At 39.9% G+C, this 25737-nt stretch overlaps 1 protein-coding gene across 1 annotated transcript; it reads right to left on the reverse strand.

Moving 5' to 3' along the window:
• Positions 1 to 289: 289 nt before the first annotated feature.
• On the reverse strand, positions 290 to 25719 carry CFAP210 (cilia and flagella associated protein 210). Its single transcript, XM_008138595.3, has 9 exons — positions 25595 to 25719; positions 22726 to 22952; positions 21152 to 21325; positions 20859 to 21052; positions 11974 to 12130; positions 9406 to 9545; positions 6723 to 6915; positions 5629 to 5793; positions 290 to 740 (listed from the first exon to the last, which is right to left on the reverse strand). Exons 1-9 carry the CDS (start codon positions 25659 to 25661, stop codon positions 396 to 398), a joined length of 1662 nt encoding a protein of 553 aa, XP_008136817.2. The 5' UTR covers positions 25662 to 25719; the 3' UTR covers positions 290 to 395.
• Positions 25720 to 25737: the final 18 nt, after the last annotated feature.

Here is a 25737-nt window from a genome sequence, read left to right on the forward strand (position 1 = left end):
GGCCAAAGTATGATTCCATTTATATAAACAGGCAAAACCACAGAGACAAAGCAGATTAGTGTTTGCCAGGGACTATGGAGAGGGGGATGGGGAGTGACTGCTTAGTAGGTACAGGGTTTCCATTTGAGCAATGAAAAGGTCTGGAACTCGATAATTGTAATGGTTATACAATATTATGAATATAAATGTCACTGAACACATTTTTAAGTGACTAAAATTATACATTTTATTTTGTGTATATACTTTTATCAAAAATGAATTATCCTTCAATGGTGAAGATCCAACATAATTGTACTTAGATGAAGAGCACCTTTATTAAATTATAAGCAAGTAATTCACTTACATTTGGAGCTTATAGTATTGGCTACAATTTAGTCTCAATCTTAAACTTTTTCCTACCATGTAAAACCTAGCCTTTTCTTAGACTTTTGAAAATTATTATATTTTGATCCCTGCGAACCATAAGAAGGGAGCTGGATTCCAGTGAAATCATTTGTCTGATAGCTAGGTCTTAATCCACCTCTGTCCGTAAGAACTGGTCCATGGCCACCTCCAGGTCCTCTCTGTACAGATTTTACAAGAGGATAAATATGTTTATTTGTTGATTCAGACTCAAATTTAATTACTTCTCTGGCATAATCCTGAAATTGTTTCTCCTTTCCAGCCATAAGTTCTTCAGTAAGTCTGCAATACTCTAGATGGTCTTCTTTAGCTTGTTTTGCATTAAACTTATTTTTGGCCTATTAAGGAAAGAAAGTACAATTCCATATTGGTAAATGAGACCAACTCTCTAAATATACATAGCATTAGAAGTTGTAGATATACTTTTATAAACTCATTGATATTTGACAAGTTCTGACTTAACAACTGTATACTATAATTTATTTCAGAAACTTTCCCATGTATCTCACAATATTATCATGCTCAGAAGTCGTGACTAAATGAAACTTACCTTAATAGCCATATGTGATGATACATCTTCAAACAATATAGCAAAATAGTTAAAGGCATGAAATTTAGATAAAATCTAATAACCAAGTTTAGAATCCGGTTTCTACCATTTAATAATGTGTACTCTGGCAGGTAGGTGTAGAAGGCATACCAATCACTGTCCCTACCCATCCACTATTTTGAAGGAACTCACTCAAACCCACTCTCCTAAGTCATCCCAATATACCATGTGCCACAGGAACTCATGTAAGATTAAATTGGCAGTGAATATCTGAGTTAAGTTAAACCAACTACATGCTCTGTTTCCCAATAATTTGAAGTTGGAACAAGTGACATTTATCAATGTAGGTTGATCAGGTGCTATGTGGAATAAGTATGCTAAGCTATCTACCAAAAGCCAATTTACCAACATTTCATAATTTTATAAGCCAATTTACCAACATTCCAGCCTTCGAGAATTAGGCCCAAACTGGCTCTTGAATATCCCCTGAGGGGTCCCGGATTGCGAGAGGGTGCAGGCCAGGCCAAGGGACCCCACCTGTTATATTACCAAATGTGGGAAGTTTTTGGCCATTATTTCTTCGAATATTTTTTCTGTCTCTCTCTTTATCCTTTTCCCCTCAGGGGTCCAATTTGCACATATAAAGAGACATTTGATATTATACCAGAGATCTCTGATGTTCTGTTCATTTTTCATCTATCTTTTTCTTTCTGTTCTTCAGATGGGACAATTTCTATTGGTCTACCTTCAACTTCACTGATTCTGATATTGAACTCATCTAATGAAATTTTTATTTCAATTATTGAACTTCTAACTCTACACTTTTTATTTGGTTCTTTTTAATAGTTTCTCTTTTTCTATTTAGATTCCCTATATTTGCTTTAATGCTTTTGATATGTTTATAATAGCTGCTTTGAAATCTAATTGTTAAATAAATAACTAAATATAGAATTACCATGTAACCCAGCAATTCCACTTCTGGGTATATAAACAAAAGAACTGAAAGGAGCAACTCAAACAGATATTTATATACCAATGTGCACAGAAGCATTCTTTGCAATAGCCAAAAGATGGAAACAACCCAAATCTATTGATGGATGTATGGATAAACAAAATGCAGTATACATGTACAATGGAATATTATTCAGCATTAATAAGAATGAAACTGAGCCCTAGCCGGTTTAGCTCAGTGGATAGAGCATTGGCCTATGGACCAAAAGGTCCTGGGTTTGATTCCGATCAAGGGCACATGTCTTGGTTGCAGGCTCCTCCCTGGCCCAGGCCTAGGAGGCAAACAATCGATGTGTTTCTCTCACATCGATGTTTCTGTCTTTCCCTCCCTCTTCCACTTTCCCTAAAAAATCAATGGAAAAATATCCTCTGGTGAGGATTAACCAAAACAAAACAAAAGAATGAAATTGACACGTGGCAACATGGATGAACCTTAAAGATATTATGCTAAGTGAGATAAGATACCAAAAGGACAAATATTGTATGATTGCACTAATATAAGGTACCTGGAATAATCATATTCATAGAAACAGAAAATAGAACAGTGGTTACCAGAGGCTGGGAGGAAGGGAGAATAGAGAGTTCTGTTTAATGGATATAATGGTAAATTTTATATTATATACTAGAGGCCTGGTGCACGAAATTCATGCAGGGGGCGGGGGATGTGTTCCTCAGCCCAGCCTGCACCCTCTCCAATCTGGGACATCCCTCTCACAATCCAGGATGGCTGGCTCCCAACTACACGCCTGCCTGCCTGCCTGCCTGATTGCCCCTAATTGCTTCTGCCTGCCAACCTAATCACCTCCTGATCGACAATTAACTGCTCCCCTGCTGGCCCAATTGCCCCTAACTGCCCTCCCCTTCAGGCCTGGTTGCCCCCAACTGCCCTCCCCTTCCGGCCTGGTTCCCCGCAACTGCCCTCCCCTGCTGGCCTGGTCCCCCCCAACAACCCTCCCCTGCAGGCCTGGTTGCCCCCTACTGCCCTCCCCTGCAGGCCTGGTCTCCCCAAATTGCCCTCCCCTGCTGGCCCGGACACCCCTAACTGCCCTCCCCTGCAGGCCTAATCACCCCCAACTGCCCTCCCTTGCAGGCCTGGTCCCTCCCAACTGTCCTCCCCTGCCAGCCTGATCACCCACAACTGCCCTCCCTTGCAGGCCATCTTGTGGTGGCCATCTTGTGAGTTGGAGTGACGGTCAATTTGCATATTACTCTTTTATTAGATAGGATATTTTACCACATTAAAAAACAAGTTAAAACTCAACAATAAGAAATCAAACAATTCAATCAAATAATTAACAAAAGATAGACACTTCATATAATTAAGAATATTAAAAAATGTTCAATATTTTTAGTATTAAGGAAATGCATAATAACACCATGAAACATCACTACACTATAATAGTCAAAATCAAAGAATAGTACTAAGTGTTAGTGAGGATATGGAGCAACTTGTCTTCATATATGTTGCTGGTAGAAATGGAAAATAGTATAGCCCAGTGATCGGCAAACCACGGCTCTCAAGCCACATGTGGCTCTTTGGCCCCTTGAGTGTGGCTCTTCCACAAAATACCATGTGTGGGTGCACATGTACAGTGTGATTGAAACTTCATGGCCCATGCGCAGAAGTCAGTTTTCGGCTCTCAAAAGAAATTTCAATCGTTGTACTGTTGATATTTGGCTCTGTTGACTAATGAGTTTGCCGACCACTGGTATAGCCATTTTGTAAGACAGTTTTTAGTTACAAATGATTGAATGACAGTTTTATTATTTATTTAACAATTAGATTCCTTCATACATGTTCTAAAATTTCTGGTACTCACTTCAGATGTGAAACCTGTAAGATGCCAATCAATATAGTTTCTGAGTAACTAGAGGCCCAGTGCACGAATTTGTGCACATTGAAAGGAAATTAATTAGAAGGTGGCCAGTGGGGCGGGACTGGGCTAGACGGGCCAAACATGCCCTGGAGCCACCTTCCCACCATCCCTCCCTGGCCGACTGCACCTGGGATGGTGCCGGGGCTCAAAGGGTGTCTACAGAGTAAGCCGGGTCCCTTCGGCGGTGGGGTTCCTCGGCCTGGCCTGTGGGGACTGGGCCGAAATCGGCAGTCCGACATCCCCCAAGGAGTCCCAGAGTGCAAGAGGGCACTCTGTAAAGTTGCTGTCACTCAGCAGCTCCTGTGTTGAGCATATGCCCCCTGGTGGTTAGTGCGCATAATACCTACCAGCTGGTTGGCCGGTTGGCCGGTTGCTTAAGTCTTTTATATATATATATACTAGTGGCCCGGTGCATGAAATTCATGCACTGGGTGGGGATCCCTCAGCCTGGCCTGCGCCCTCTCACAATCCAGGACCCCTTGGGGGATGTCTGACCACCGGTTTAGGCCCGATACCGCAGCGGGATCCGGCCTAAACCAGCAGTCAGACATCCATCTCGCAATCTGGGACTGCTGGCTCCTAACTGCTCACCTGCCTGCCTGCCTGATCGCCCCTAACTGCCTCTGCCTGCCTGCCTGATTGCCCCTAACCCCTCTGCCTAACTGCCCCCCCGCCAGCCTGGTCGCCCCCAACTCCCCCCCTCCTGCCAGCCTGGTTGCCCCAACTTCCCCCCTGCCGGCCTGGTCGCCCCCAACTGTCCCCCCCCTCCCACCAGCCTGGTTGCTCCCTACTGCCCTCCCTGCAGGCCTGGTCACCCCACACAGCCTGCTGTTCAGTCATTTGGTCATCTCTCACTAATTCCCCTGCCGGCCTGGTCACCCCATGCAGCCTGCTGTTCAGTCGTTTGGTCGTCCCTCATTAACCCCCATGCCGGCCTGGTTGCCCTACACAGCCTGCTGTTTAGTCGTTACTGTGAAAACGTCCTGGACAATTTGCATATTCCTCTATTATTAGTATAGACTAGAGGCCCAGTGCATGAAAATTCATGCACTTGGGCGTGTCCCTCAGCCTGGCCTGCATCCTCTCGCAGTCCAGAACCCCTTGGGGGATGTCCACCTGTCAGCTTAGGCCCACTCCCCAGGGGATCATGTCCAAGCTGGCAGTCAGACATCCCTCTGGCATCCCGGGAGCCCTCGGGGGATGTCTGACTAATGGCTAGGGCCTGCTCCCTGTGAGGAGTGGGCCTAAGCTGTCAGTTGACATTCTTAGAGCTACTGCGGAGGCGGGAGAGACTCCCACACTGCCGCTGTGCTGGCCAGCCATGAGCTGGCTTCTGGCTGAACGGCACTGACCTCCAGGGGGCAGCTCCTGCATTGAGTGTCTGCCCTCTGGTGGTTAGTGTGCGTCATAGCGACCAGTTGTTCCTGGTTGTTCCACCATTAGGGTCAATTTGCATATTACCCTCTTATTATATAGGAGGATATATATAGAGTTATAAAGAGGGGAAAGTAAAATAAAGTTGATAAGCTATGTTTTCTTTAATATTACTAAAGCCCTATGGACACTAAAGAAGGGTAAATATTTGTGCAAAACACATAAATCTAGTTTGGGAACTTCAATACAGATAAAAACAGAACCTAACTCTTCACATTTCTTATATATTTTATTGTGTCATAATGACCTGCTGATCTCTCTTGTCAAAGAAATCTGCTTGGGAAAGAAAACTTGCATGAACTCTATATTACATAGTTATTACTAAAATAAGTATAAACAGTTAGGAATAATTACCATTTGCTGAATATGGGCATCTTGAACTTCAAGACGTTCTTTATCACTTTTGCGTTTTTTCTCCTTTTCATGCTCCCAGAAAATCTGGTCTGCTTTCATGACAGCCAGCAAATGTTCTTTATCCTCGATTTTTCTTTGTCTTTCTTCTTCCTCTTTGTTTTTCATCTAGATGTTAAAAGGTAAAGGAAAACACTGAAACCATGTTCAGCAACCGTTGCTCTCTAAAGAAGGCATGGATTCAGAAAGCTCCAAGCAGAAAGTCAGCCCAGAGCAATGCAAGGGCAGAAAATTGTATGCACCTGGGCTCATTCCCATGTGGACATTTTACTTTGGTTTTATTTTATCTCCCAAATATCAGGACACACAATGAAAATTTAAATAGAATGATATTTGTTTAAAAAAATACAGGAATAGAAAAAAAGCTAGATCTTCTCAAGGTAGGAAAATCTTTGTAGGTAAAAAAATTAGTTGCTACAATGTTTATAAATTATCCAATTTAAATATTATGACAGTCATATAGGAAATAAATTCTGAAGAATTAAGGAATACAGAAATGCAACAGGGTAATTTTTACTTGATTTGTCTTAAAAACATTCAAATTCAAAGTATACAAATGAATAAAATGTTTTGTATTTCATACTAATGCAACAACAACAAAAAATAAGGTACCTAGGAATAAACTTAACCAAGGAGATAAAAGACCTGTTCTGAGAAAAATATAGGACACTGAAGAAAGACACAGAGGAAGTATATACCGTGTTCATGGACTGGAAAAATTAACGTAACTAAAATGTCCATACTACCCAGTGCAATTCCTATTAAAATGCGAATGGCATATTTCACCAAACTCGGACAGAAGAGATTATTACTTTGCATCTATAAATATATATTTGTAATTGATTGTCATGTTATCTTCTGTTAGAAAGTAAACATGGTCTGATTTCAGGAATACAGGAAGATAATTCATACATTATTTTTCAAATTTCTGATTTTTTTTTTTTTTTTTCTGGGATACAGAGGGAGTAGACAGGACAGTGGGAATGGCTTACTTTTTTTTTGGTGTAATTTTTATTTGTCAAAATTGAATTGCTTACCGCAAAGACTCTATATTCTTCAATCGCTTTTAATTCTGCTTTATTTTTTTCAATTTTCTCTCTTTCTCTTTTTTCCCATTCAGCCTCAACTTCTTCACTATTTCTAGCAAGAATCATATCTTCATTGTCAAGTTTCTGTTTTATTATTTCACTCAGGAAGTTATTTATTCTTTTTCTACGTTCCTCCATTAGCCTATAACAAAGCAACCATCATGTCAAATCTTCATGAATAGATCTGCTATGGAGTCAGTATAATTTGGAGAGTCATATATTTTATAGTCTTTTATAAGGCAAAAAGGAGCCCCTTTACCGCTTGCATATACATTGATTGTTTTAAATGGAAATTATTTTAATACTTCATTTTTAGAATCAAGTATGCAGTAGTCCCCCCTTATCTGTGGTTCTGCTTTCTGTGGTTTCAGTTTCCTGTGGTAAACCTCAGTCCAAAAATATTCAATGAAAAATTCCAGAAATAAACAATTTTTATGTTTTAAATTTCACACCATTCTGAGTAGTGTGATGAAATCTCACGCCATCTCACCTGGGACATGAACCATCCCTTTGTCCAGGATACCCATGCTGTATACACTACCTTCTGTTAGTCGCTTAGAGGCTATCTCAGTTACCAGATCAAATACTATCATATTAGAATACTGTTGTATTCTAAAAATCCAAAGGGAGTAATGCATATAATATGATCTTGTATATGTGTACGTGTATATAGGAAACAAAGTGTTAAAATTCTCCAGAATGAAAAATATTTTTAAATACTATATTACTCTGTTTACTCTAACATTGGAGGCTTAGGTTATAAAATAAATCAAAGGCCTTTCTTCAAATAAAATACCAAAAATATCTAGTAAAAGTTATCAAATTCTGAATAAATCCTTCCTCTTATTATCTGCAAAACTATGCCTTATTTTTTAAAGGATTTGGGTCCTCCCCTCCAAAATACAACCCCCCCCCCCACAAAAATAAATAAATAAATAAATAAATAAATAAATAAATAAATAAATAAATAAATAAAATAAAGGATTGGGGCCCAGCCAGCGTGGTGCAGTGGTTGAGCGTCAACCTATGAACCAGAAGATCACGGTTCGATTCCTGATCAGGGCATGTGCCTGGGTTGCAGGCTCGATCCCCAGTGTGGGTCATGCAGGAGACAGCCGATCAATGATTCTTTCTCATCACTGATGTTTCTATCTCTCTCTCTCCCTCTCCTATTCCCTCTGAAATATATATAGATATAGATATAGATATATATTTAAAAATATATAAAAAATAAAGGATTGGGGCATTTTTATTTAGGATATTGGGCCAAAAATACTTTTAAATTTAGATATGACAAATTCACTAAATTAGTAAGTGAATTTGCAAAGCAATGTGGGAGAAATTATGAGAAAGAACACAGTGCCTATCCCAAGGTAGTTACAATTTAAAGTGGAGAAAAGACATTTGCATGAGTAACTATACAAAGGGCGACTATACAAATGCCATGAGAAAGCTAGAAAATGATATGAGCAAATGAAAACGAAAATAAAAGAAAAAATAAAGGCTTCATGGAAAAGGTGACATTTCATCTAGGCTCAAAACAATATTTTAAACACTTTTATTGATTGCCTACTATATGCCAGGCACTATTCCAAGTGCTGGAGACTAACAATAAACAAAAACATTAAAAGTCTCTGCCCTCATGGAGCTTTTGTTATAGCTGGGGAAGAGGGACAGCAGACAATAAATAATTAAAATAGTGCTAGATCATGCAACCAGGAAAACAAGAGCAATTAAAGGAATAGCAATGGGGGGGGGGGTGTTGTAATTTTAAGGTCGACAGAGAAAGCCTCAATGAGAAGGCAATATTTGAGTAATGATCTGAAGAGTTAAGAGAGGTGAGCATTCTCCAGAGAGGGTACAGGAGAGGTCCCCTGTGAGCGAGGAAGAGGAAAGGAAGGAGAGAACTGTGAGAGACCAGGTCTGAGGTGAGGCTGGAGGCAGTTGGGAATTAGGACAGGTGTGGAGCCCTAGCGGCCATAGTAAAGACTCTAAGTGTGATGTAAAGCCATCAGAGAAAAGCACGATCTAGACAGAAACACGACGTACTGTAGCTGGCTTCCCACTCTCCTCTCGCCTCATCCCAAACTCCTCACTAAACTGACCTCTAAATCTAAGAGACAATTTTAAAAATCTCATTTAATACCTTTATTGATCTAACACTAAAGATTGCCTTTTTTTTTTTTTTTTTAACTGAAACTCTCCTCCTTTGCTGTTTCTCTGGTTTTCCTCCAATCTCTAGAAACTATTCTGTGGTCTTCACCTTACCTTCTTTCTGCATTTGTCCTAAGGACTATGCCACCTTCATTTCTTACCTATTCACCTTAGGTGAGGCCACCTGTGTCTACAGTTCTAACAACCGCATATACAGCAATGCCTCACACAGCCATCTCCAGCTCATACCCCTCCAGAGCAGAGATTTCCAGTATTCCCAGCCTCCTTAATATTCCAGAGAAACCCCAACTCACATGCCCCAGACTGAAGTCATTGTGACACAAATGCTTGAGTCATCCATAAAATAATGAGGCCTTTATTCCTAAAGGCTACTCTCATATCACAACTTCTCATTTATAATAACAAAATAATTTCAGGTAGTACTTTATTAATTATGTGAGTTATTTTAAAAGCTTACCTGTGTGTTTCAGCTTCTTTTTCTTTCCTCATTTGGGTAAGACGCTTTTTTGTTTTGATAAATTTTCTAATCTTTTCATCTTCTTCCTCTTGCTGCTGCTGTTCTACGGCTTTGATGATATTTTTATCATTCATATGTTCCTTAGAGAAAAAGTTCTGTGTTAGCCTATCAAGCAAAATACCTTTCAACATATAAATATCTAACAAGAACCTATAAAATGGTCACAGCTTCTGATCCAGTTATTTCTTTCTTGGAAATTTATCCCAAAAAGAACATCAGAAATATGCACTAAGTTTTATGTACCATGCATTTTATCTCCAAGTTATTTATAACGGTGACAAGTTGGAAACAACCTCAAATACCATCCAATAATGGAAAAATGGGTGGCCTTCCTTGTGGCGGTCGCGCGGGCGGCGGCTGCGAGTAGCGGGACACTGGGCGTCAGGTACCACAAGTTTCGCGGTTTCACGCGGAATTTGGTGGGAGCACGGGCTTCCCATGCCTGTAACCCGCAGGGATTAAGCCTGTGGTTTCCACAGAGGCACCGCCTATCGTGTTTGCCACACCAGCTAAACTGACTTCCGATTATCCTACATGTGGTTATGCTGGGAAAACAAAGCTCCAGAGCTACAGAAGCTTTTCCAGAAATCTGATGGTGTGCCCATCCACCTGAAACGAGGCCTGCCTGACCAAACGCTTTACCGGACCACCATGGCACTGACGTTGGGAGGGGCCACCTACTGCCTCATCGCCCTCTACATGGCTTCACAGCCCAGAAATAAATGAATTCGCCTGCAAAAGACTGGTTTGCTTTTCGGCATAAACCCTTTGAATTTTTGTTTCTGTAAAAAAAAATTTTTTTTTATTTGAATGGTCTACTTAACATTTTGCAAGAGAAAAAAAAAGAAGATAGTAAGACAATATTTTGGTTTGTTTATGAAATGCACATTGCCTGTCAGAGCTCATTTGACAGTTAAAACTATTGCTCAGAGAAATGCTGCTGCTCTAAGAGTTTGGGCTCTGGATTTCCCTGGAGGTTCTGGATGAAGGTTGCATACAGACTCATTAACTGCGGTCTGGGCTCAGGTCCTTGGGGAGTCATGGTGGCCTTTTTGAGCATGGGGTGCAGAAACCTTTCTGGATTTGGATATGTCTGAGGAAGGAAGACAAAAGCCAAGGCCAGGTGCATGAAATGAAGTATTGTGTCTGTAGTTACCTTGGGGAATTTCCATCTTGCAGTAAAATGTTAATAGAAATTATTTGCAGCATGCCTCTATTCATGGGGCAGTTTGTTTCAAAGGGTTATTTGCCTCATCCCAGATCTTTAGTGAAATTTTATGTGTAATTATTATGTGTTTATTCCACCATGGGAATAGAACACTTGTTTAGTGTTGCATTTTAGACCATTGTCTGTTTTATTAATGAAACTGTGACACAAAGTCTCCTTTACCTTTTAAAAACGTTATGATTTTTAAGTTATGATTTATTTTGATTGTGGAATAAATACATGAATGAAAAAAAAAAGAAAAATGGTTAAATAAATTATACTTTCAGTGACACAGGAAGAATACAAATAATACAATTGATGAGTAAGGGGAAAACAGAATATAAACACTAAGTAGCATATTTAGCAAATATATAAATACAAAGTTTATAATGTATATATAACTGAAAGAAATGTATCAAATGTTAGTTATCTTTGGGTTATGAGATTATAGGTGACTTTCACATCTTCTTTATGCTGCTCTGCATTTCATTTTAAGTAGTTCATTTCTTTAAAAATATGTAACTAAAATAATTCAATAGTCAGAAAAAAAACACATCCGCCCTAGCTGGTTTGGCTCAGTGGATAGAGTGTCAGCCTGCAGATTGAAGGGTTCCGGGTTCAATTCTGGTCAAAGGCACATACCCGGGTTGTGGGCTTGATCCCTAGTAGGGGTGTGCAGGAGGCAGCCGATCAATGATTCTCTCTCATCATTGATGTTTCTATCTCTTTCTCCCTCTTCTTTTCTCTCTGAAGTCAAGAAAAATATATTTTAAAAAATAGCTAATATAGCCACATAGTACACACATTAAAAATATTTAAAAGATACCTATCACGCCCTAGCTGGTTTGGCTCAGAGGATAGAGCGTCAGCCTGCGGACTGAAGAGTCCCGGGTTCAATTCTTGCCAAGGGCACATGCCCGGGTTGCAGGCTTGATCCCCAGTAGGGGGCGTGCAGAAGGCAGCCAATCAATGATTCTCTCGCATCATTGATGTTTCTATCTTTCTCCCTTTCCCTTCCTCTCTGAAATTAATATATATATTTATGTATATACAGTCTATATACAGTATATATATGTAAAGATACCTACCTATGAAAAAAAAACTTCATTCTCTTACTTCTTGTTCTTGCATGAGAGCACATCCACATAAAAACCATAGCAAGTATAGCTCTCCCCAATACACTTAGAAACCCAATTTAATAGCAACTTGTTTTTAATCCACTATTATTTACAAAAAATATATTAAAATGTAGTCATTGGACTTTGTACATATTTAGAAAAGATGCTGTATTTTCAACTTACAAAAAACAGTTTCCTCCTTTCATTTATCTCTTTATTTTTCTTTTCTAGTTTTTTTTTCATTTCTATTTCATATAATATATTCTGTCGCTTTATTTCCTCAGCGTCATTTTCTTCAGATTTTCTCCTCCTTTCTTCTTCCTCTTCATGTTCCTTTATTCTAAAAAAAAAAAAACAACACAAAAAATGTTATATTTTAAATAAATTAATTATATTATAATCTGGGATGATTTGAGACTGTAAGGAACTGTGGATTTTTTTAGGGAGGAGGGGGACAAGACATATATAAAGAGCGGTGGTTAAAACCAAATCCAAAATGGTTAGCTCAGAATTACCAATATTTCCCTTCCTTTGAAATTTGTTTCATTCTTCATCCAAATTAATTCCCACACTAGGATTTCAAATATGCCTTTCCTTTAGGAAGAACCAGTTCACTGAAGGACTGTATGGTGGAGTGTGACATTATTTTTCAGAAAAGTCCCTAATCCCTAGCGCTTCTCAGTTTCAGCACTAGACATGCTACCTACGTATGGGTGTAGCCACCAGGGGATGGGGTTTGATGGAAGGAGAGAAACGAAGGTTTCCTCATCCAACTGCCCACGGTGGTTGTCATCCCTCCCGTAGCCAGCACTGACCAGCTTACCTTCTGAGTGGGAAGCTACCGAATGCTGGTTCTGTCAAAGGGCTTAATGTCTGAGTTCTTAGAGATCCCTAAGAGCCTCCTCACTGTAGAGACCGGGTCAGGACGATTGGCTCCCAAGACCCACCACTATCACTACAGGAGATTCCCTCATCAGTTTATCGCAGGCTCTGAAGTGCCCTCCTCTGGTCATCATTCCTCCACACGCCGCCGGCAAGACAGCTGAGGCCCGAAAGGTCTGCCTGTCAGCCAATCAGCAATGCGCAGGCTGCTCCACGGCCACTACCTGCTGTCTCTAGTTTAGTTTTGTTTTTTAATTCCTGAACAGGTCGGCACAGGATAGAGTCACAACCTACTTACGTGGACCAAAAGACTGAGGAATAAACCTTTCTGTCACATGTGCCTAATCAAAAACTTTTTTTTTTTCTTGGAGTCTCCTCCCTTAGCTCCCGGGGGGGGGGGGGGGGGAATTCCCTTCCCCTGTGCCATGGAGGACTATCCAGTTAAAGAGCAGTAAGTTCCCTGTGGTATTATTAAGCCAATTTAGGACAGGAGATGCCTAGTTGATTCATCCGCACAGAGTAAATACTTTGGAGTCATAGCTCCTCTTTAGAAGGAGCTAAGAAAAAAGTCCCTGCTGGCCACAGTTAAACCAGGTCTATGATTGCCCTAAAAAAAACTAAGTTTTCAAATTTTTATTCACTTGTTTGTTTAGGTTGTTAGAACTACTAAATATTTTCTCAGTCTCTTAGAAGCAAACTCACAAGTTAACAATAAAGATTTAAAAAAAATTTTTTTTAATATTTTATTGATTTTTTACAGAGAGTAAGGAAGAGGGATAGAGAGCCAGAAACATTGATGAGAGAGGAAACATCGACCAGCTGCCTCCTGCACACCCCCTACCAGGGATGTGCCCGCAACCAATGTACATGCCCTTGACCGGAATCGAACCTGGGACCTTTCAGTCCGAAGGTCGACGCTCTATCCACTGAGCCAAACCGGTTTTGGCTAACAATAAAGATTTAAAGGACATTATAAAAATAGATGTACCCAATTTTGAGAAATGAAGTTTTAAAATTGCTACTTTAAGGAAAAACAACATGATATAAAAAATTTTGCAATTTTAACATTCATTAGCCAATCTGGGAATCACCAACATTATACCTATGCTTGTATTGAATAATACATTGTTTTCACATAGAAATTTGAGTAAGAACAAAAATATATCTAGGGTAAGTGAAGAGGTAATATTGTCAGTGAATTATATAAATAATATGTAACTATTAAATAATATTGAATTACCTGTCAATAAAGACTTTTATCTTAGTTTGGGTAGGCTACTCAACTACCTGACATTAATTTAACTTAATGCAAAGGCATTGAATGAAATCCGAGATCCTCTAGTTCAGGGAAGAAAGACATAACATTCAGATCTTTACTTCCAACACCCATGTCCATAGCAGACACCAGTAATCAATGCTAAACTCTTTACTGATGAGCCTTGGACCTTCCCAACCCAATCCACTGGGCAGCCTCTACCTAATAATCAGAGTGCAATTTGTCATGAAATCTCTGATTCACATCCTGAAGGCCCCAAATCTATTTGTTGTGTTGTCCTCCTATAAAAGCATTAGGGGCTCCTACCCAAAATTCGGTTCAGATGACATTCCACGCACCAAGAGAAGTTGAGAGAAGGTATTACTCACACAAGAAACTATTGGAAGAGCTGTCCAGGCACAAGTAGGCCTGGAATGACTTGGGCATAGCGAAGGGAGTAGATTTGGGTCTTCCCCCAGATTAATGGGTGGGACTGGGGAAAAGTTCCTATGCACAGGAGATATAAATTCTCTGCTGGTGCCAAAGGAAAGAGAAGTCCAGGGGCCTTCTTACCAGCCTTTTCAAATGTAGGGCCCACAGGGGAAGGGAGGGTGAGGCCTACAAAGAAATCAGCAGTCAAACATCAAATATGAGGTCTGATTCTAATACAATTCACACATGTGATTTTTATAGAAACAATCCCCTAGGCATCACCACCTGACTATATATTCACTATGTCTAAGACAAATTCATCCTCCTCCTCTTCTAAACTGATCCTTTTGGTCTCTTGTTCTTATCTTGGTGAACAGTACCACCTTCTTTTCAGTTGCCTATGCTAGTGATGTAATAATCACAACTTAGTGATAATTGGTAAATTCATTTATTTAAAAAAACATCTATAATAATAGATTTACATTTTCCTCTGTTCTATTCAATTATAGAATTGAATTTCCTTTTTTAAAATATATTTTATTGATATTTTACAGAGAGGAAGGGAGAGGGATAGAGAGTTAGAAACATCGATGAGAGAGAAACATCGATCAGCTGCCTCCTGCACACCCCCTACTGGGGATGTGCCCACAACCAAGGTACATGCCCTTGACCAGAATCGAACCTGGGACCTTTCAGTCTGCAGGTCGACGCTCTATCCACTGAGCCAAATCGGTTAGGGCAGAATTGAATTTTCTTAATAAATTTAAGATGTAAGTCTCTGGAACCAAACTGGCAACCCAAACTCACGTGTCAAACGTTTTCCTCCTGTGGAGAAACCAAGATGGCGGCATAGGTAAACACCTAAACTGCTGCCTTGCACAACAATTTCAAAACTACAACTAAAAGACAAACGGACATCATCCAGAACCACAGGAAGGCTGGCTGAATGGAAATTCTACAACTAGAAGGAAAGAGAAAAGCACACTGAGACTCAGAGAAGCTGCAGGAGGGAGAGGTACTGAGACGCGCGCGGAGAGGACTGGCAACTGAGTGCGCGGCTGGCTTTCTCAAGCGGAAGGGAGACAAAAGCTCCTGACTGCGCTGAATTCCAGTTCCGGGAGAGACTCTGGGGACCCAGACTCATACGGGGTGAAACTGGACTGTCAGGAAAGAGAAAAGCACACTGAGACTCAGAGGAACTGCAGAAGGCAGAGGTACCGAGGCTTGTGCATGCGGAGAGGGTGGGCAACTGAGTACGTGGCTGGCTTTCTCAACCGGAAGGGAGACAAAAGCTCCCGACTGCACTGAACTCCAGTTCCGGGCAAGACTCTGGGGACCCAGACTCATTCGGGGAGAAACTGGACTATCTGGCAGTGGGCAGAACTCAAGGGCGGCTTTCTCTCAGAGGTGCTTGCAGCGATTACCATGGGACACTGAGACACAGGGGCCTATTAGTGCAGGGCTGATGGGAAACCAATGCTGTCTGCTCCGCCCTGAGACTCCGCCCCATCCAAGCTGAGCACAGAGGCTTTTGCAGGTCTTGTCTCATAAGGGTGTCTCCAGCATAGAAGTTCTCCCATCGTAGACACAGCTGATACTCACAGCCAATTGGCCTGGAGGTCAATTCCTCCAGTGATACCAACAACAATCAAGGCTTTAACTACAACAAGGCTGTGCACACAGCCCACAAATGGGTGCACCAAGAGTGTCCACCTCAGGTAACTGGGGAGGCTGAGCCACTGGGCCCTATAGGACACCTAGCACACAAAGCTACTCTATCAACTCAGGGAAGCAATCAAAATGCAGAGAAACAGGTCACAAATGAAGAAATGGAGGAAAGCAAATGACTGGATATAGAGTTCAAACCCACAGTTATAAGATTTTTCAAGAATTTTCTAGAAAAGGCTGATAAATTTAGTGAGACCCTCGAGGATATGAAAAAGGACCAACTAGAAATTAAGCATACACTGACGGAAATAAAAAAAAATATTATACAGAGATCTAACAGCAGACTAGAGGATCACAAGAATCAAGTCAAAGATTTGAAATAGAAAGAAGCAAAAAACACTCAATGGGAAAAGAAAAAAGAAAAAGAATCCAAAAATATGAAGATAGTGTAAGGAGCCTCTGGGACAACTTCAAGCGTACCAACATCAGAATTATGGGGGTGCCAGAAGAAGAGAGAGAGAAAGATACTGAAAACCTATTTGAAGAAATAATGACAGAAAACTTCCCCTGCCTGGTGAAAGAAATAGACTTACAAGTCCAGGAAGTGCAGAGAACTCCAAACAAAAGGAATCCAAAGAGGACCACACCAAGACACATCATAATTAAAATGACAAGAGCAAAAGACAAAGAGAGAATATTAAAAGCAGCAAGAGAAAAACAGTTAGTTACCTACAAGGGAACACCATACGACTGTCAGCTGATTTCTCAACAGAAACTATGCAGGCCAGATGGGAGTGGCAAGAAATATTCAAAGTGACGAATAACAAGAACCTACAAAGATTACTCTACCTAGCAAAGCTATCATTCAGAATTGAAGGGCAGATAAAGAGCTTCACAGATAAGAAAAAGCTAAAGGAGTTCATCACCACCAAATCAGTATTATATGAAATGCTGAAAGGTATTCTTTAAGAAGAGGAAGAAGAAAAAGGTAAAGATAAAAATTATGAACAACAAATGCATATCTATGAACAAGTGAATCTAAAAATCAAGTGAATAAAAAAATCTGATGAACAGAATAAACTGGTGAATATAATAGAATCAGGGGCATAGAAAGGGAGTGGACTGACAATTCTCGGGGGAAAAGAGGTGTGGGGGGTGAGGGAAGAACCTGGACAAAAATCGTACAACTATGGATGAGGACAGTTGGTGGGGGTGGGGGGTGGGTAAGGGCAGAGGGTAGGGTGAGAACTGGGTGGAGGGGAGCTATGGGGTAAAAAAAAGGAACAATTATAATAATCTGAACAATAAAGATTTATTAAATTAAGAAAAACAAAACGTTTTCCTCCTAATTCCCCTCAATGCAAGCAATGGAATGAAGGAAATTCTACATCACTACTAGAAGCTACAACAAGGTCTTACTCAGATACCTGAATTTCCAAGAGATTTCTGGGGGAAAAATATGTCAGTAAAGAGTAAAGTGAGGGCCGAAACCGGTTTGGCTCAGTGGAAAGAGCGTCGGCCTGCGGACTCAGGGGTCCCAGGTTCGATTCTGGTCAGGGGCATGTACCTTGGTTGCGGGCACATCCCCAGTGGGGGTTGTGCAAGAGGCAGCTGATTGAGGTCTCTCTATCATCGATGTTTCTGGCTCTCTATCCCTCTCTCTTCCTCTCTGTAAAAAATCAATAAAATATATTTAAAAAAAAAAAAAAAAAAAAAAAAAAAAAAAAAAAGAGTAAAGTGAGGAAAAAAAAAAAAAGAGTAAAGTGAGGAAGGTAATACTTGGCCACCATCCACAAAGACAGAGTCCACCACTGTGAAGGAATTTGTGCTTACCTCGGAGCCTGACAAACACCTAGACTACATGAAAATAAGCCAAAGAAACAACTAAAGCAAATCCTAAACCTGCTTGAACCTCTAACCTGTTGCCCAAGATCACTTGGAAAGGTGATCCTGTGGCCAAACACAGCCTACCTGCAAAGGCTACTCGGGGCAGATGGCCTGTGAAGGTGTTAGCACTTGCCAGGTAGCTTGCTGGAGATTAATCTGCTACCGATAATTATCTCTGAGCTGCAACAGCCGACATAAAAAGAGAAATGTCTCAAAGGTGATTCACTGGCCAAATATTTGCCTCCCTTTGCCAATGGCTCTGTCCATAACTTGCACAAACCCTTGGATCTCTACATTGACAAAGGGAAAAAAATAAATCCAAAAGTTACTCTTCTCTTTTTACTAAGGGTTAAAATAACTGAAGAATACAATCTGGCAACACATACATCCTGAGAATTGATGTCTATGTCACTTAGACATTTGTGATTCTAAGCAATAAATATATATACAAAAATAAAATCATAATAACAAAAAGAGAGATTTGAACACATAAAAATAAATATCTAACTACTAAAAACCATTCAGAAAGATGACAAAATCTGCAATGACTAATAAATTAGAATATCAATATATATAAAACTCCTTATTAATCAGTTTTTAATCAATGACAAACATACATACCAATATGAAACAACCTACACAAGAGAACAATGGGATAACCAATTCATGATAATAAAAACCCAAACAAATGGACATTTACACATGAAAAAATGTTCTGTCTCACTAAAATTACTAGAAATGTAAATTAAAAGATACAACTTTTTGCCAAAAACAGTACCCATATTGATTATAGTATAAAGGGTGTCAGACATCATTGATGAATGCACTGAAAGCCTCTCAAAGGGCAATTTGGCAGTCACTCTCCAGATGTAAAATCCAAGTCCATTTCAAGATATCTACCCTACATAAATATATCTTTGCACAAAAGTTATAAAAGATGTATGCTAAGGATGATCTGTAACATTGTTAGAAATAGGGGACACCCAAATTTCCCTCAATAATAATTATAGTTAAACTAGAGGCCCAGTGCACGGGATTCGTGCACTGGTGGGGGGTGTGGCCTGCGGGGATGGGCCCACTGTGGGAGCTCTGCTCATCTCAGTCAGCTGAGCGGCTGTGGACCTGCCCTCTGTGTTTGAGCATCTGCCCCCTGGTGGTCAGTGTGTGTCATAGCGACTGGTCAATTGGTTGGTCTGGTTGTTTCGCCATTTGGTTGCTGGGCTTTTATTATATAGGATAAATAATGGTACATGCTTAGTATATAATATGATTATTTTAAAAGATGATCCATATATTCTTGCATAAAGCTATTCAAGGTATATTGTTGAGTGAAAAAATGAAGTCACAGAAAAATATATTGTATAACATCCAAGTTAAAAAATATATTCACACTTAAATATGTGCTATATATAATAAGTATTAGTAACTTCAATAAAACATTCTGAAGGGATAGGTATAAAACTTTTTATAATGGCTATTTAGGAAGAGGAAAATGAGACTTAAAGAGACAGACATTCAATAGGATGGATATGAAGATGAGCTTTCAAATTTTACTCCAAATTTCGCTGTATAGCTTGCATTTAAATAAGCATATATGCATTTATTATTTGCAAAAATAATTTTTAAGAATAGACAAACATACACCCAAATGTTAATAGTGCCTACTCTGGATCATCAAGTTTCTAGTGATTTTTATTTTTAATTTTGTTTAACTGTGTTTTATAATTCTATAAAGTCTACCAATACAGTATTGTTTAAAGTTTTTTATGTATTTATACAATTTATACACATTTAAACTACAGTATAAAGAAACTGGTAAGTCTCACATTGGAGAAACAAAGTGGCTGGTGGACACAGAGAGATTTTTTCTGAATCCCCTTTGTGCCTTTTCCTATTTATGTGTATCAGCTATTTAGAAAAGTAAGTAAAACTATATACAAATTGCACCCCTGCCCATATATATACTTTCAAAAAAGAGATCAGGTTTGATTTCAATTTACTGACATAGCAAGAGCTCATTACATATTGGTAAATGAAAAAAACACACCACATTTAATAAAATGGTAGTTGATCCAATTTTATTTTATAAAATGTGGATATATATGATCAGAAAAAATGGTTGCATCACTAGATCAATGACTTCCAGGGGTGGAGGGTGGGGGATAGAATTCAGTGCAAAGGGGCATGAAGAAAGCCATTTGAAGAGATGGAAGTATTCTGTGTCCAGATTTGGGTGAGGTATACAGCTCTGGTATGCTTTTAAAAAGTCAATTATTATTAAATGTAAATTACACCTCAATGAATCCACCCACCTCCACCACCACCATCAAAAAAGGTCTCTATGGCTATATACCCAAACAAAACCAGCTTATTGTGGTGGGTTAGATTATTCAAAAAGGCCTCTCTCTCTCACTCCCCACTCCCATGGAGTCTATTTCTCTCTTCCAATGTTGTTAGGCCATGTGTTTCCTTGACCTTTGACTTTGGGTTTAGCCATGTTCTGGCAAGCTTGTGCTCATTCTTTTGCATCTCTGTCAATGCGGTAAGAAAAGCTTCCCGCAGGTGACTGCTGGCCCTTCATCGAGGACTTCAGAATGAATACACATGGAGCAGATCAGAGCCTTGCCCACAACAAGTAAACCCAGCCAGTCCTGCAGTTTGAACAAAAGCTTCCAGCCATGCCCAACCAACCCCCAGATACATGAGAAATAAATGTTTATTGGTGAATGCTACTAGACGGTGTGGTTGTTTGTTCTGCAGCATTATAGTGACGATATATTATCTCTGGGTAAGGGAGTAGTAATGATTTTTACCCTCTTTCCCTGTATTTTTTTTCTACCTAGTAGGTATTTTAGCATGTATTACTTTTATAATCAGGAAAAAAAGCTATATCCATCATAAGAAAAAGAGGAAGGTACAAACAAGATAATTTATATATACATACTGTTTTAAATGATCATTGGCAAGAGCTATTCTATCTCTGCGTTGTTTTTGTGCTTTTTCTTGTTCTTCCTTAACAGCTTTTTCAATGTTGAGTTTCAGTTGTTCCTCCCATTTTTTATCAGATTTTATTCTACTCTTTTGGGATTCAATCTGGGCATCACGTTCTTTCATCGCTCTACTAAGAAGAAGTCCTGACTACAAAAAAAAATTACAGTATTTTAAGAAAATAAAGTCTAATTGTGTATAAATATGTTAAGTATGTATTACAAAAATACAAGAAAATCCAAGTAGTACATGAAAGTTTTTCACTCTTTCTGTCTGGTAAAATTGATATTGCTTTGCATGTTCAATGGCTTTTTTTCTTTCTCCTTGTTTGTATATTGCTTCTTCCAGATCAAGAATTTGTCTTTCTGCCTCTAGTTCTTCCTCACGCTTCTTTTTGGCTTTAAGTTTTTGTTCTTTTATCCCCTTCAAAAAAGATCAAAGCAGTCATCTGTTTTCATTTTTCAATTAAATTTTACAAAATTGAACATTGTAATGTGATCATTTGAACTTTCATTATTAGTCTTTATTGTATTTGCATTTATCATTAATAAATAAAACATGAAGTTACACTCATGAGCTAATTTTTAATTGAAATTTTTTAGGTAGGTAACACAGTTATATGGTTGAAAACCCCAAAATAATATAATTGTATACAGTGAAACTCTCCCTCCAATCCTAATTTACATCTGCAATCTCTAAGACAACCACTAATATTAGTATTTTGTGTTTACTTCAAAGTTCCTTCATATATTTACATAATAATATATAAGCATACATCTATCATATGATTCAGCTATTCTACACCAAGATATTTACCCAAGAGAAATGAAAGCATATATCCATACACTTACACATGAATGTTCATAAGCAGCTTTACTTTTTAAAATATATTTTTATTGATTTCAGAGAAGAAGGGAGAGGAGAAACATCAATGATGAGAGAGAATCATTGATCGGCTGCCTGCTGCACGCCCCCTACTGGGGATCTAGCCCGTAACCCAGGCATGTGCCCTTGACTGGAATTGAACCAGGGACCCTTCAGTCTGCAGGCCGAAGCTCTACCCACTGAGCCAAACCAGCTAGGGCAGCAGCATTATTTATAGGAGCCTGGAAACAACTCAAATATCAACAATTGAACAGATAAACAAACTGTGGTATATATCCATACATGGGAACACCACTTAGCAATAACAGTGAATGAATAATTGATACACACAACATGAAAATATTTCATGTTGAGTGAAATTTATAATAGAAAGCAGGTCAGTAGTTGCCTAGAGACAGGAGACAAAGTGGGGGGAAAGAGTGAGAGGGAGTAAAATGGGCTATGAATAAACTTTTCTGGGGTGATGAATATGTTCATTGTCTTAATTATAATGATGGTGTCAGGGGTCTATATGCCAAAACTTACCAAATTGTAAACTTTAAATATGTCCAATTTATTGTATGTCACTTACACCTAATAAAGGTGTTGAAAATGTGTCTCAATGCATTTTTATATTTTATAGGTAAAAATATATATTTTTTAAATATATGTTTATTGATTTCAGAGAGGAAGGGAGAGGGAGAGAGAGAGAGAATCATCAATGATGACAGAGAATCATTGATTGGCTGCCTCCTGCACAACCCCTACTGGGGATCCAGCCCACAACCCCGGGCATGTGCCCTTGACCAGAATCAAACCCAGGACCCTTCAGTCCACAGGCCAACACTCTATCCACTGAGCAAAACTGGCTAGGGCTATATGTAAAAATATTTATAAGAATGCTAAGAAAAAAATGTAAGCCTTCAGTGCTTGTGTACTCCTGGGTGGTTAATACTTACTGCATATGTACGAGCCCAATGTTTTACCACTTCTTGGGATCGGAGATGCATTTCTTTCTTTGCCTTTCTTTCTGCTCGAAGGCATGCTGCTTTTCTTGTTAAACCGTCAATGCTATCTCGAATCCTTTCCCAATCATTGTGTGGAATTATGGTGACCTGCCGGAGATCTACTTTGCTAGGTAGAAGAGGCGGATAGAGAACTTGATCTTCGTTAGAGTTCTTTATTTCTAGTAAAGTGTTAAAAATGAATATTAAAAACTTTCAAGAAGAGTGTGGTATTTTTCTCTCAGACATTTCTATATTGGTATATCTAGAAATTGTTTGAAATAATAATTGTATTCTTGTTATCTTAAGAGCAATTGGGATTAAATGGAAAGATACAACACCTTGAAATCAAACGACACAGATTTGAGTCCTTGTTTAGTCATTTCCTTGGTGTGTAAACCTGGGCAAGTCATTTAACTTCTTGGAGTCTTGGTATCACCATCTTTAAAGTTGAGATCAATAATACCTACCCAACAGGTTGTTATAAAAGCATTTTTCAATTTAACCATGTAGGAGTTTATAAATGGATAACTTTGGGAATGTTCACTATTGGAGTTGTAGACATTATAATTGACTCTATCCAACCCCTTCCTAATTGAGTACCAGCAATGTAATTTGGAGAACTGGCTACAGTCCCCAGGATGGGCCTCATTAGTTTAAGAATACTTGCATCTCACTTGCCAATAATTATTTCTATAATAAATAAAAAAATAGAAGAAGAGGTTTATTTGAGACTTTTAGTAAAGTTCGTTCTTGTTCTTCTGGTAAAGACATCTGAGAGTGACTCTCAAGCTAGATATGAATGAGGAAGCATGAAGGCCAGATAGGCACCCATCCGAGGACCACACAGGGAAGCAGCCTTATAGGAAGCTGTTACTGTGAACCACAAAGTGGAGACAAAGGAAGCACCTGGGACAATGAGGATCTCATTATGCCTCTAGATCAATCAGATCAATCAGACCTGAAGCCTGGAGTTCCTGGAGTCAGTGGTGAACAGGCTCTGGAAGCACTGGAAGGAGAGCTGCATGTCAGAAGCTGTGTGGTGCACAATGTGATCCCTCCTCTGTGACATCCCAAATCTTCAGTAGAGTAACCGCACTCATGAGATGTTTTATTCAAGATCTTTTGTTGTTGTTGTTGTTAATCCTCACCTAAGGATATTTTTTCCCCATTGATTTTAGAGAGAGAGAAGAGAGGGGGAGAGACACAGAGAGAGAAACATCGAGTGAAAGAGACACATCAATTGGTGGCCAGGGATTGAATCCACAACCAAGGTACGTGCCCTTGACCGGAATGTCAAACCCACGACCCTTCTTCAGTCGGCGGTCCAACACTCTAACCACTGAACAACCAGCTAGGGCTTATTCAAGATCTTTTCATGGACTCTGACTCAAGAAGAGAACCAAGAGAACAAAAGCAGTAGAAATGGGCAAGCATAAAGCAATAAGAGAACCCACAGAAAATCTGGGAAAGTTTTTTGACTTTCAGGCCACTGAGGTTGGGACAGTTCCCCCATCTCTCTGAGGATAAGGAGCTCTGATTGATATCAGAGCTACAGATGATCTCACACATCCATGCTCTAATTCACTGGATTGATGTACAGTTCACTCCTCTAAGGGCACTCTTATTTCCAAGATTCCTTCCTCACAGTGGCTCTCACACAATGCTAGTAGTGGCTGTTCCAGAAATTAAACAGGCCACAGTTGAAAGAAGGAACAAGACAAAAGAGATGGACATAGGAAGAATATGAATAGACAGACTCATGGAGTAGAGAGGGGACAAAAGCAGTGGCAAGTGACCTACGGGTATCTAAAATCAGTCCATGAGCCTGTCATCGTTGACACACTTTCCGTGGTTTACAAAATCTTTTTTAATTGAGATATACTTCACATATCATAAAACTCACCATTGTAAAGGGTAACATTCAGTGATTTTTAGTCTATTCACAAAGCTGTGCAAACATCACCACTAATTCCAGAGCATAAGTTTCTTGGTCATCTTATTTGTACTCAACTATCATCACTATCTCAGCCAGCTGTGAAGTTTAAAAAATGGCACTGATTTAAAAAAAAATAAAAAATAAATAAATATAAATATATATATATTTCAGAAAGGAAGGGAGAGGGAGAGACAGAAACATCAATGATGAGAAGAATCATTGATCAGCTGCCTCCTGCACCCCACCCCCCCCTTATGGGGATTGAGCCTGCAATCTGGGCATGTGCCAATGACTGGAATCAACCGGGTCCTTTAGTCCGCAGTCCAATGCTCTATCCATTGAGCCAAACCGGCTAGGGTGGCACTGATTTCTTTAGCAAACATACCTGGTGAGCTCTGAGTAAGGTAAACTCCAGACTCTTGGAACTGCAACCACACAGATCAATGGGGTCAGCCTACTTCTTTTTTCTCCACCTCTATTTATGTAAACTTTTTCTTTTCAAATGTTTTCATTGATTTCAGAGAGATGCAGGGAGAGGAAGAGGGATAGAAACATCAAGGATGAGAATCATTGATCTGCTGCCTCCTGCACGCCCCCTACTGGGGATCCAGGCGGAAACCGGCATGTGCCCTGACCTGGACGTCCTGGTACATGGGTCCACGCTCAACCACTGAGCCACACCGGTCGGGCTATTTATGTAAAATTTCCCACCTACCAGTTCATCTGAGGGCAAAACTGTCTAATTTACATAGAACCCCACGCTGCTTTTGACTTGGGAGTCCACTTCACCTGGACTAGGCCCCCTCGCCGGTCACCCTCGCCTCTCCCCCCGTGTCTGGGGGGTCGGAAACAATCCCCGTGCCAGCGTGGGCCAGTTTAGCTCACCCGTGCACCCCTTCGCCTGTCCAGAGCGCCTTCCGAACCGCACCAGCATCTCCGCCGAGGTGCCCATGGTGCTCTCAGACTCGGAAAGGCGACTGCGCGGCGGGGCGCTGCAGTCTCTAGTGTTTGGAAATGCCGCGCAGTTG

Source organism: Eptesicus fuscus, chromosome 11 (genome assembly GCF_027574615.1).
Source record: "Eptesicus fuscus isolate TK198812 chromosome 11, DD_ASM_mEF_20220401, whole genome shotgun sequence".
NCBI lineage: Eukaryota > Metazoa > Chordata > Mammalia > Chiroptera > Vespertilionidae > Eptesicus > Eptesicus fuscus.

What these genes read in the sequence shown, in the direction of transcription:
- CFAP210 (XM_008138595.3), bottom strand. Translation starts at nt 25,661, where the DNA reads ATGGGCACCTCGGCGGAGATGCTGGTGCGGTTCGGAAGGCGCTCTGGA. An exon ending in ATTGGGCTCGTACATATGCA is followed by an intron (nt 21,326 to 22,725) that starts GTAAGTATTAAC and finishes TCTTTTTTGAAG; the next exon opens with GGGATAAAAGAACAAAAACT. An exon ending in ATGCCCATATTCAGCAAATG is followed by an intron (nt 741 to 5,628) that starts GTAATTATTCCT and finishes TTTCCTTAATAG; the next exon opens with GCCAAAAATAAGTTTAATGC.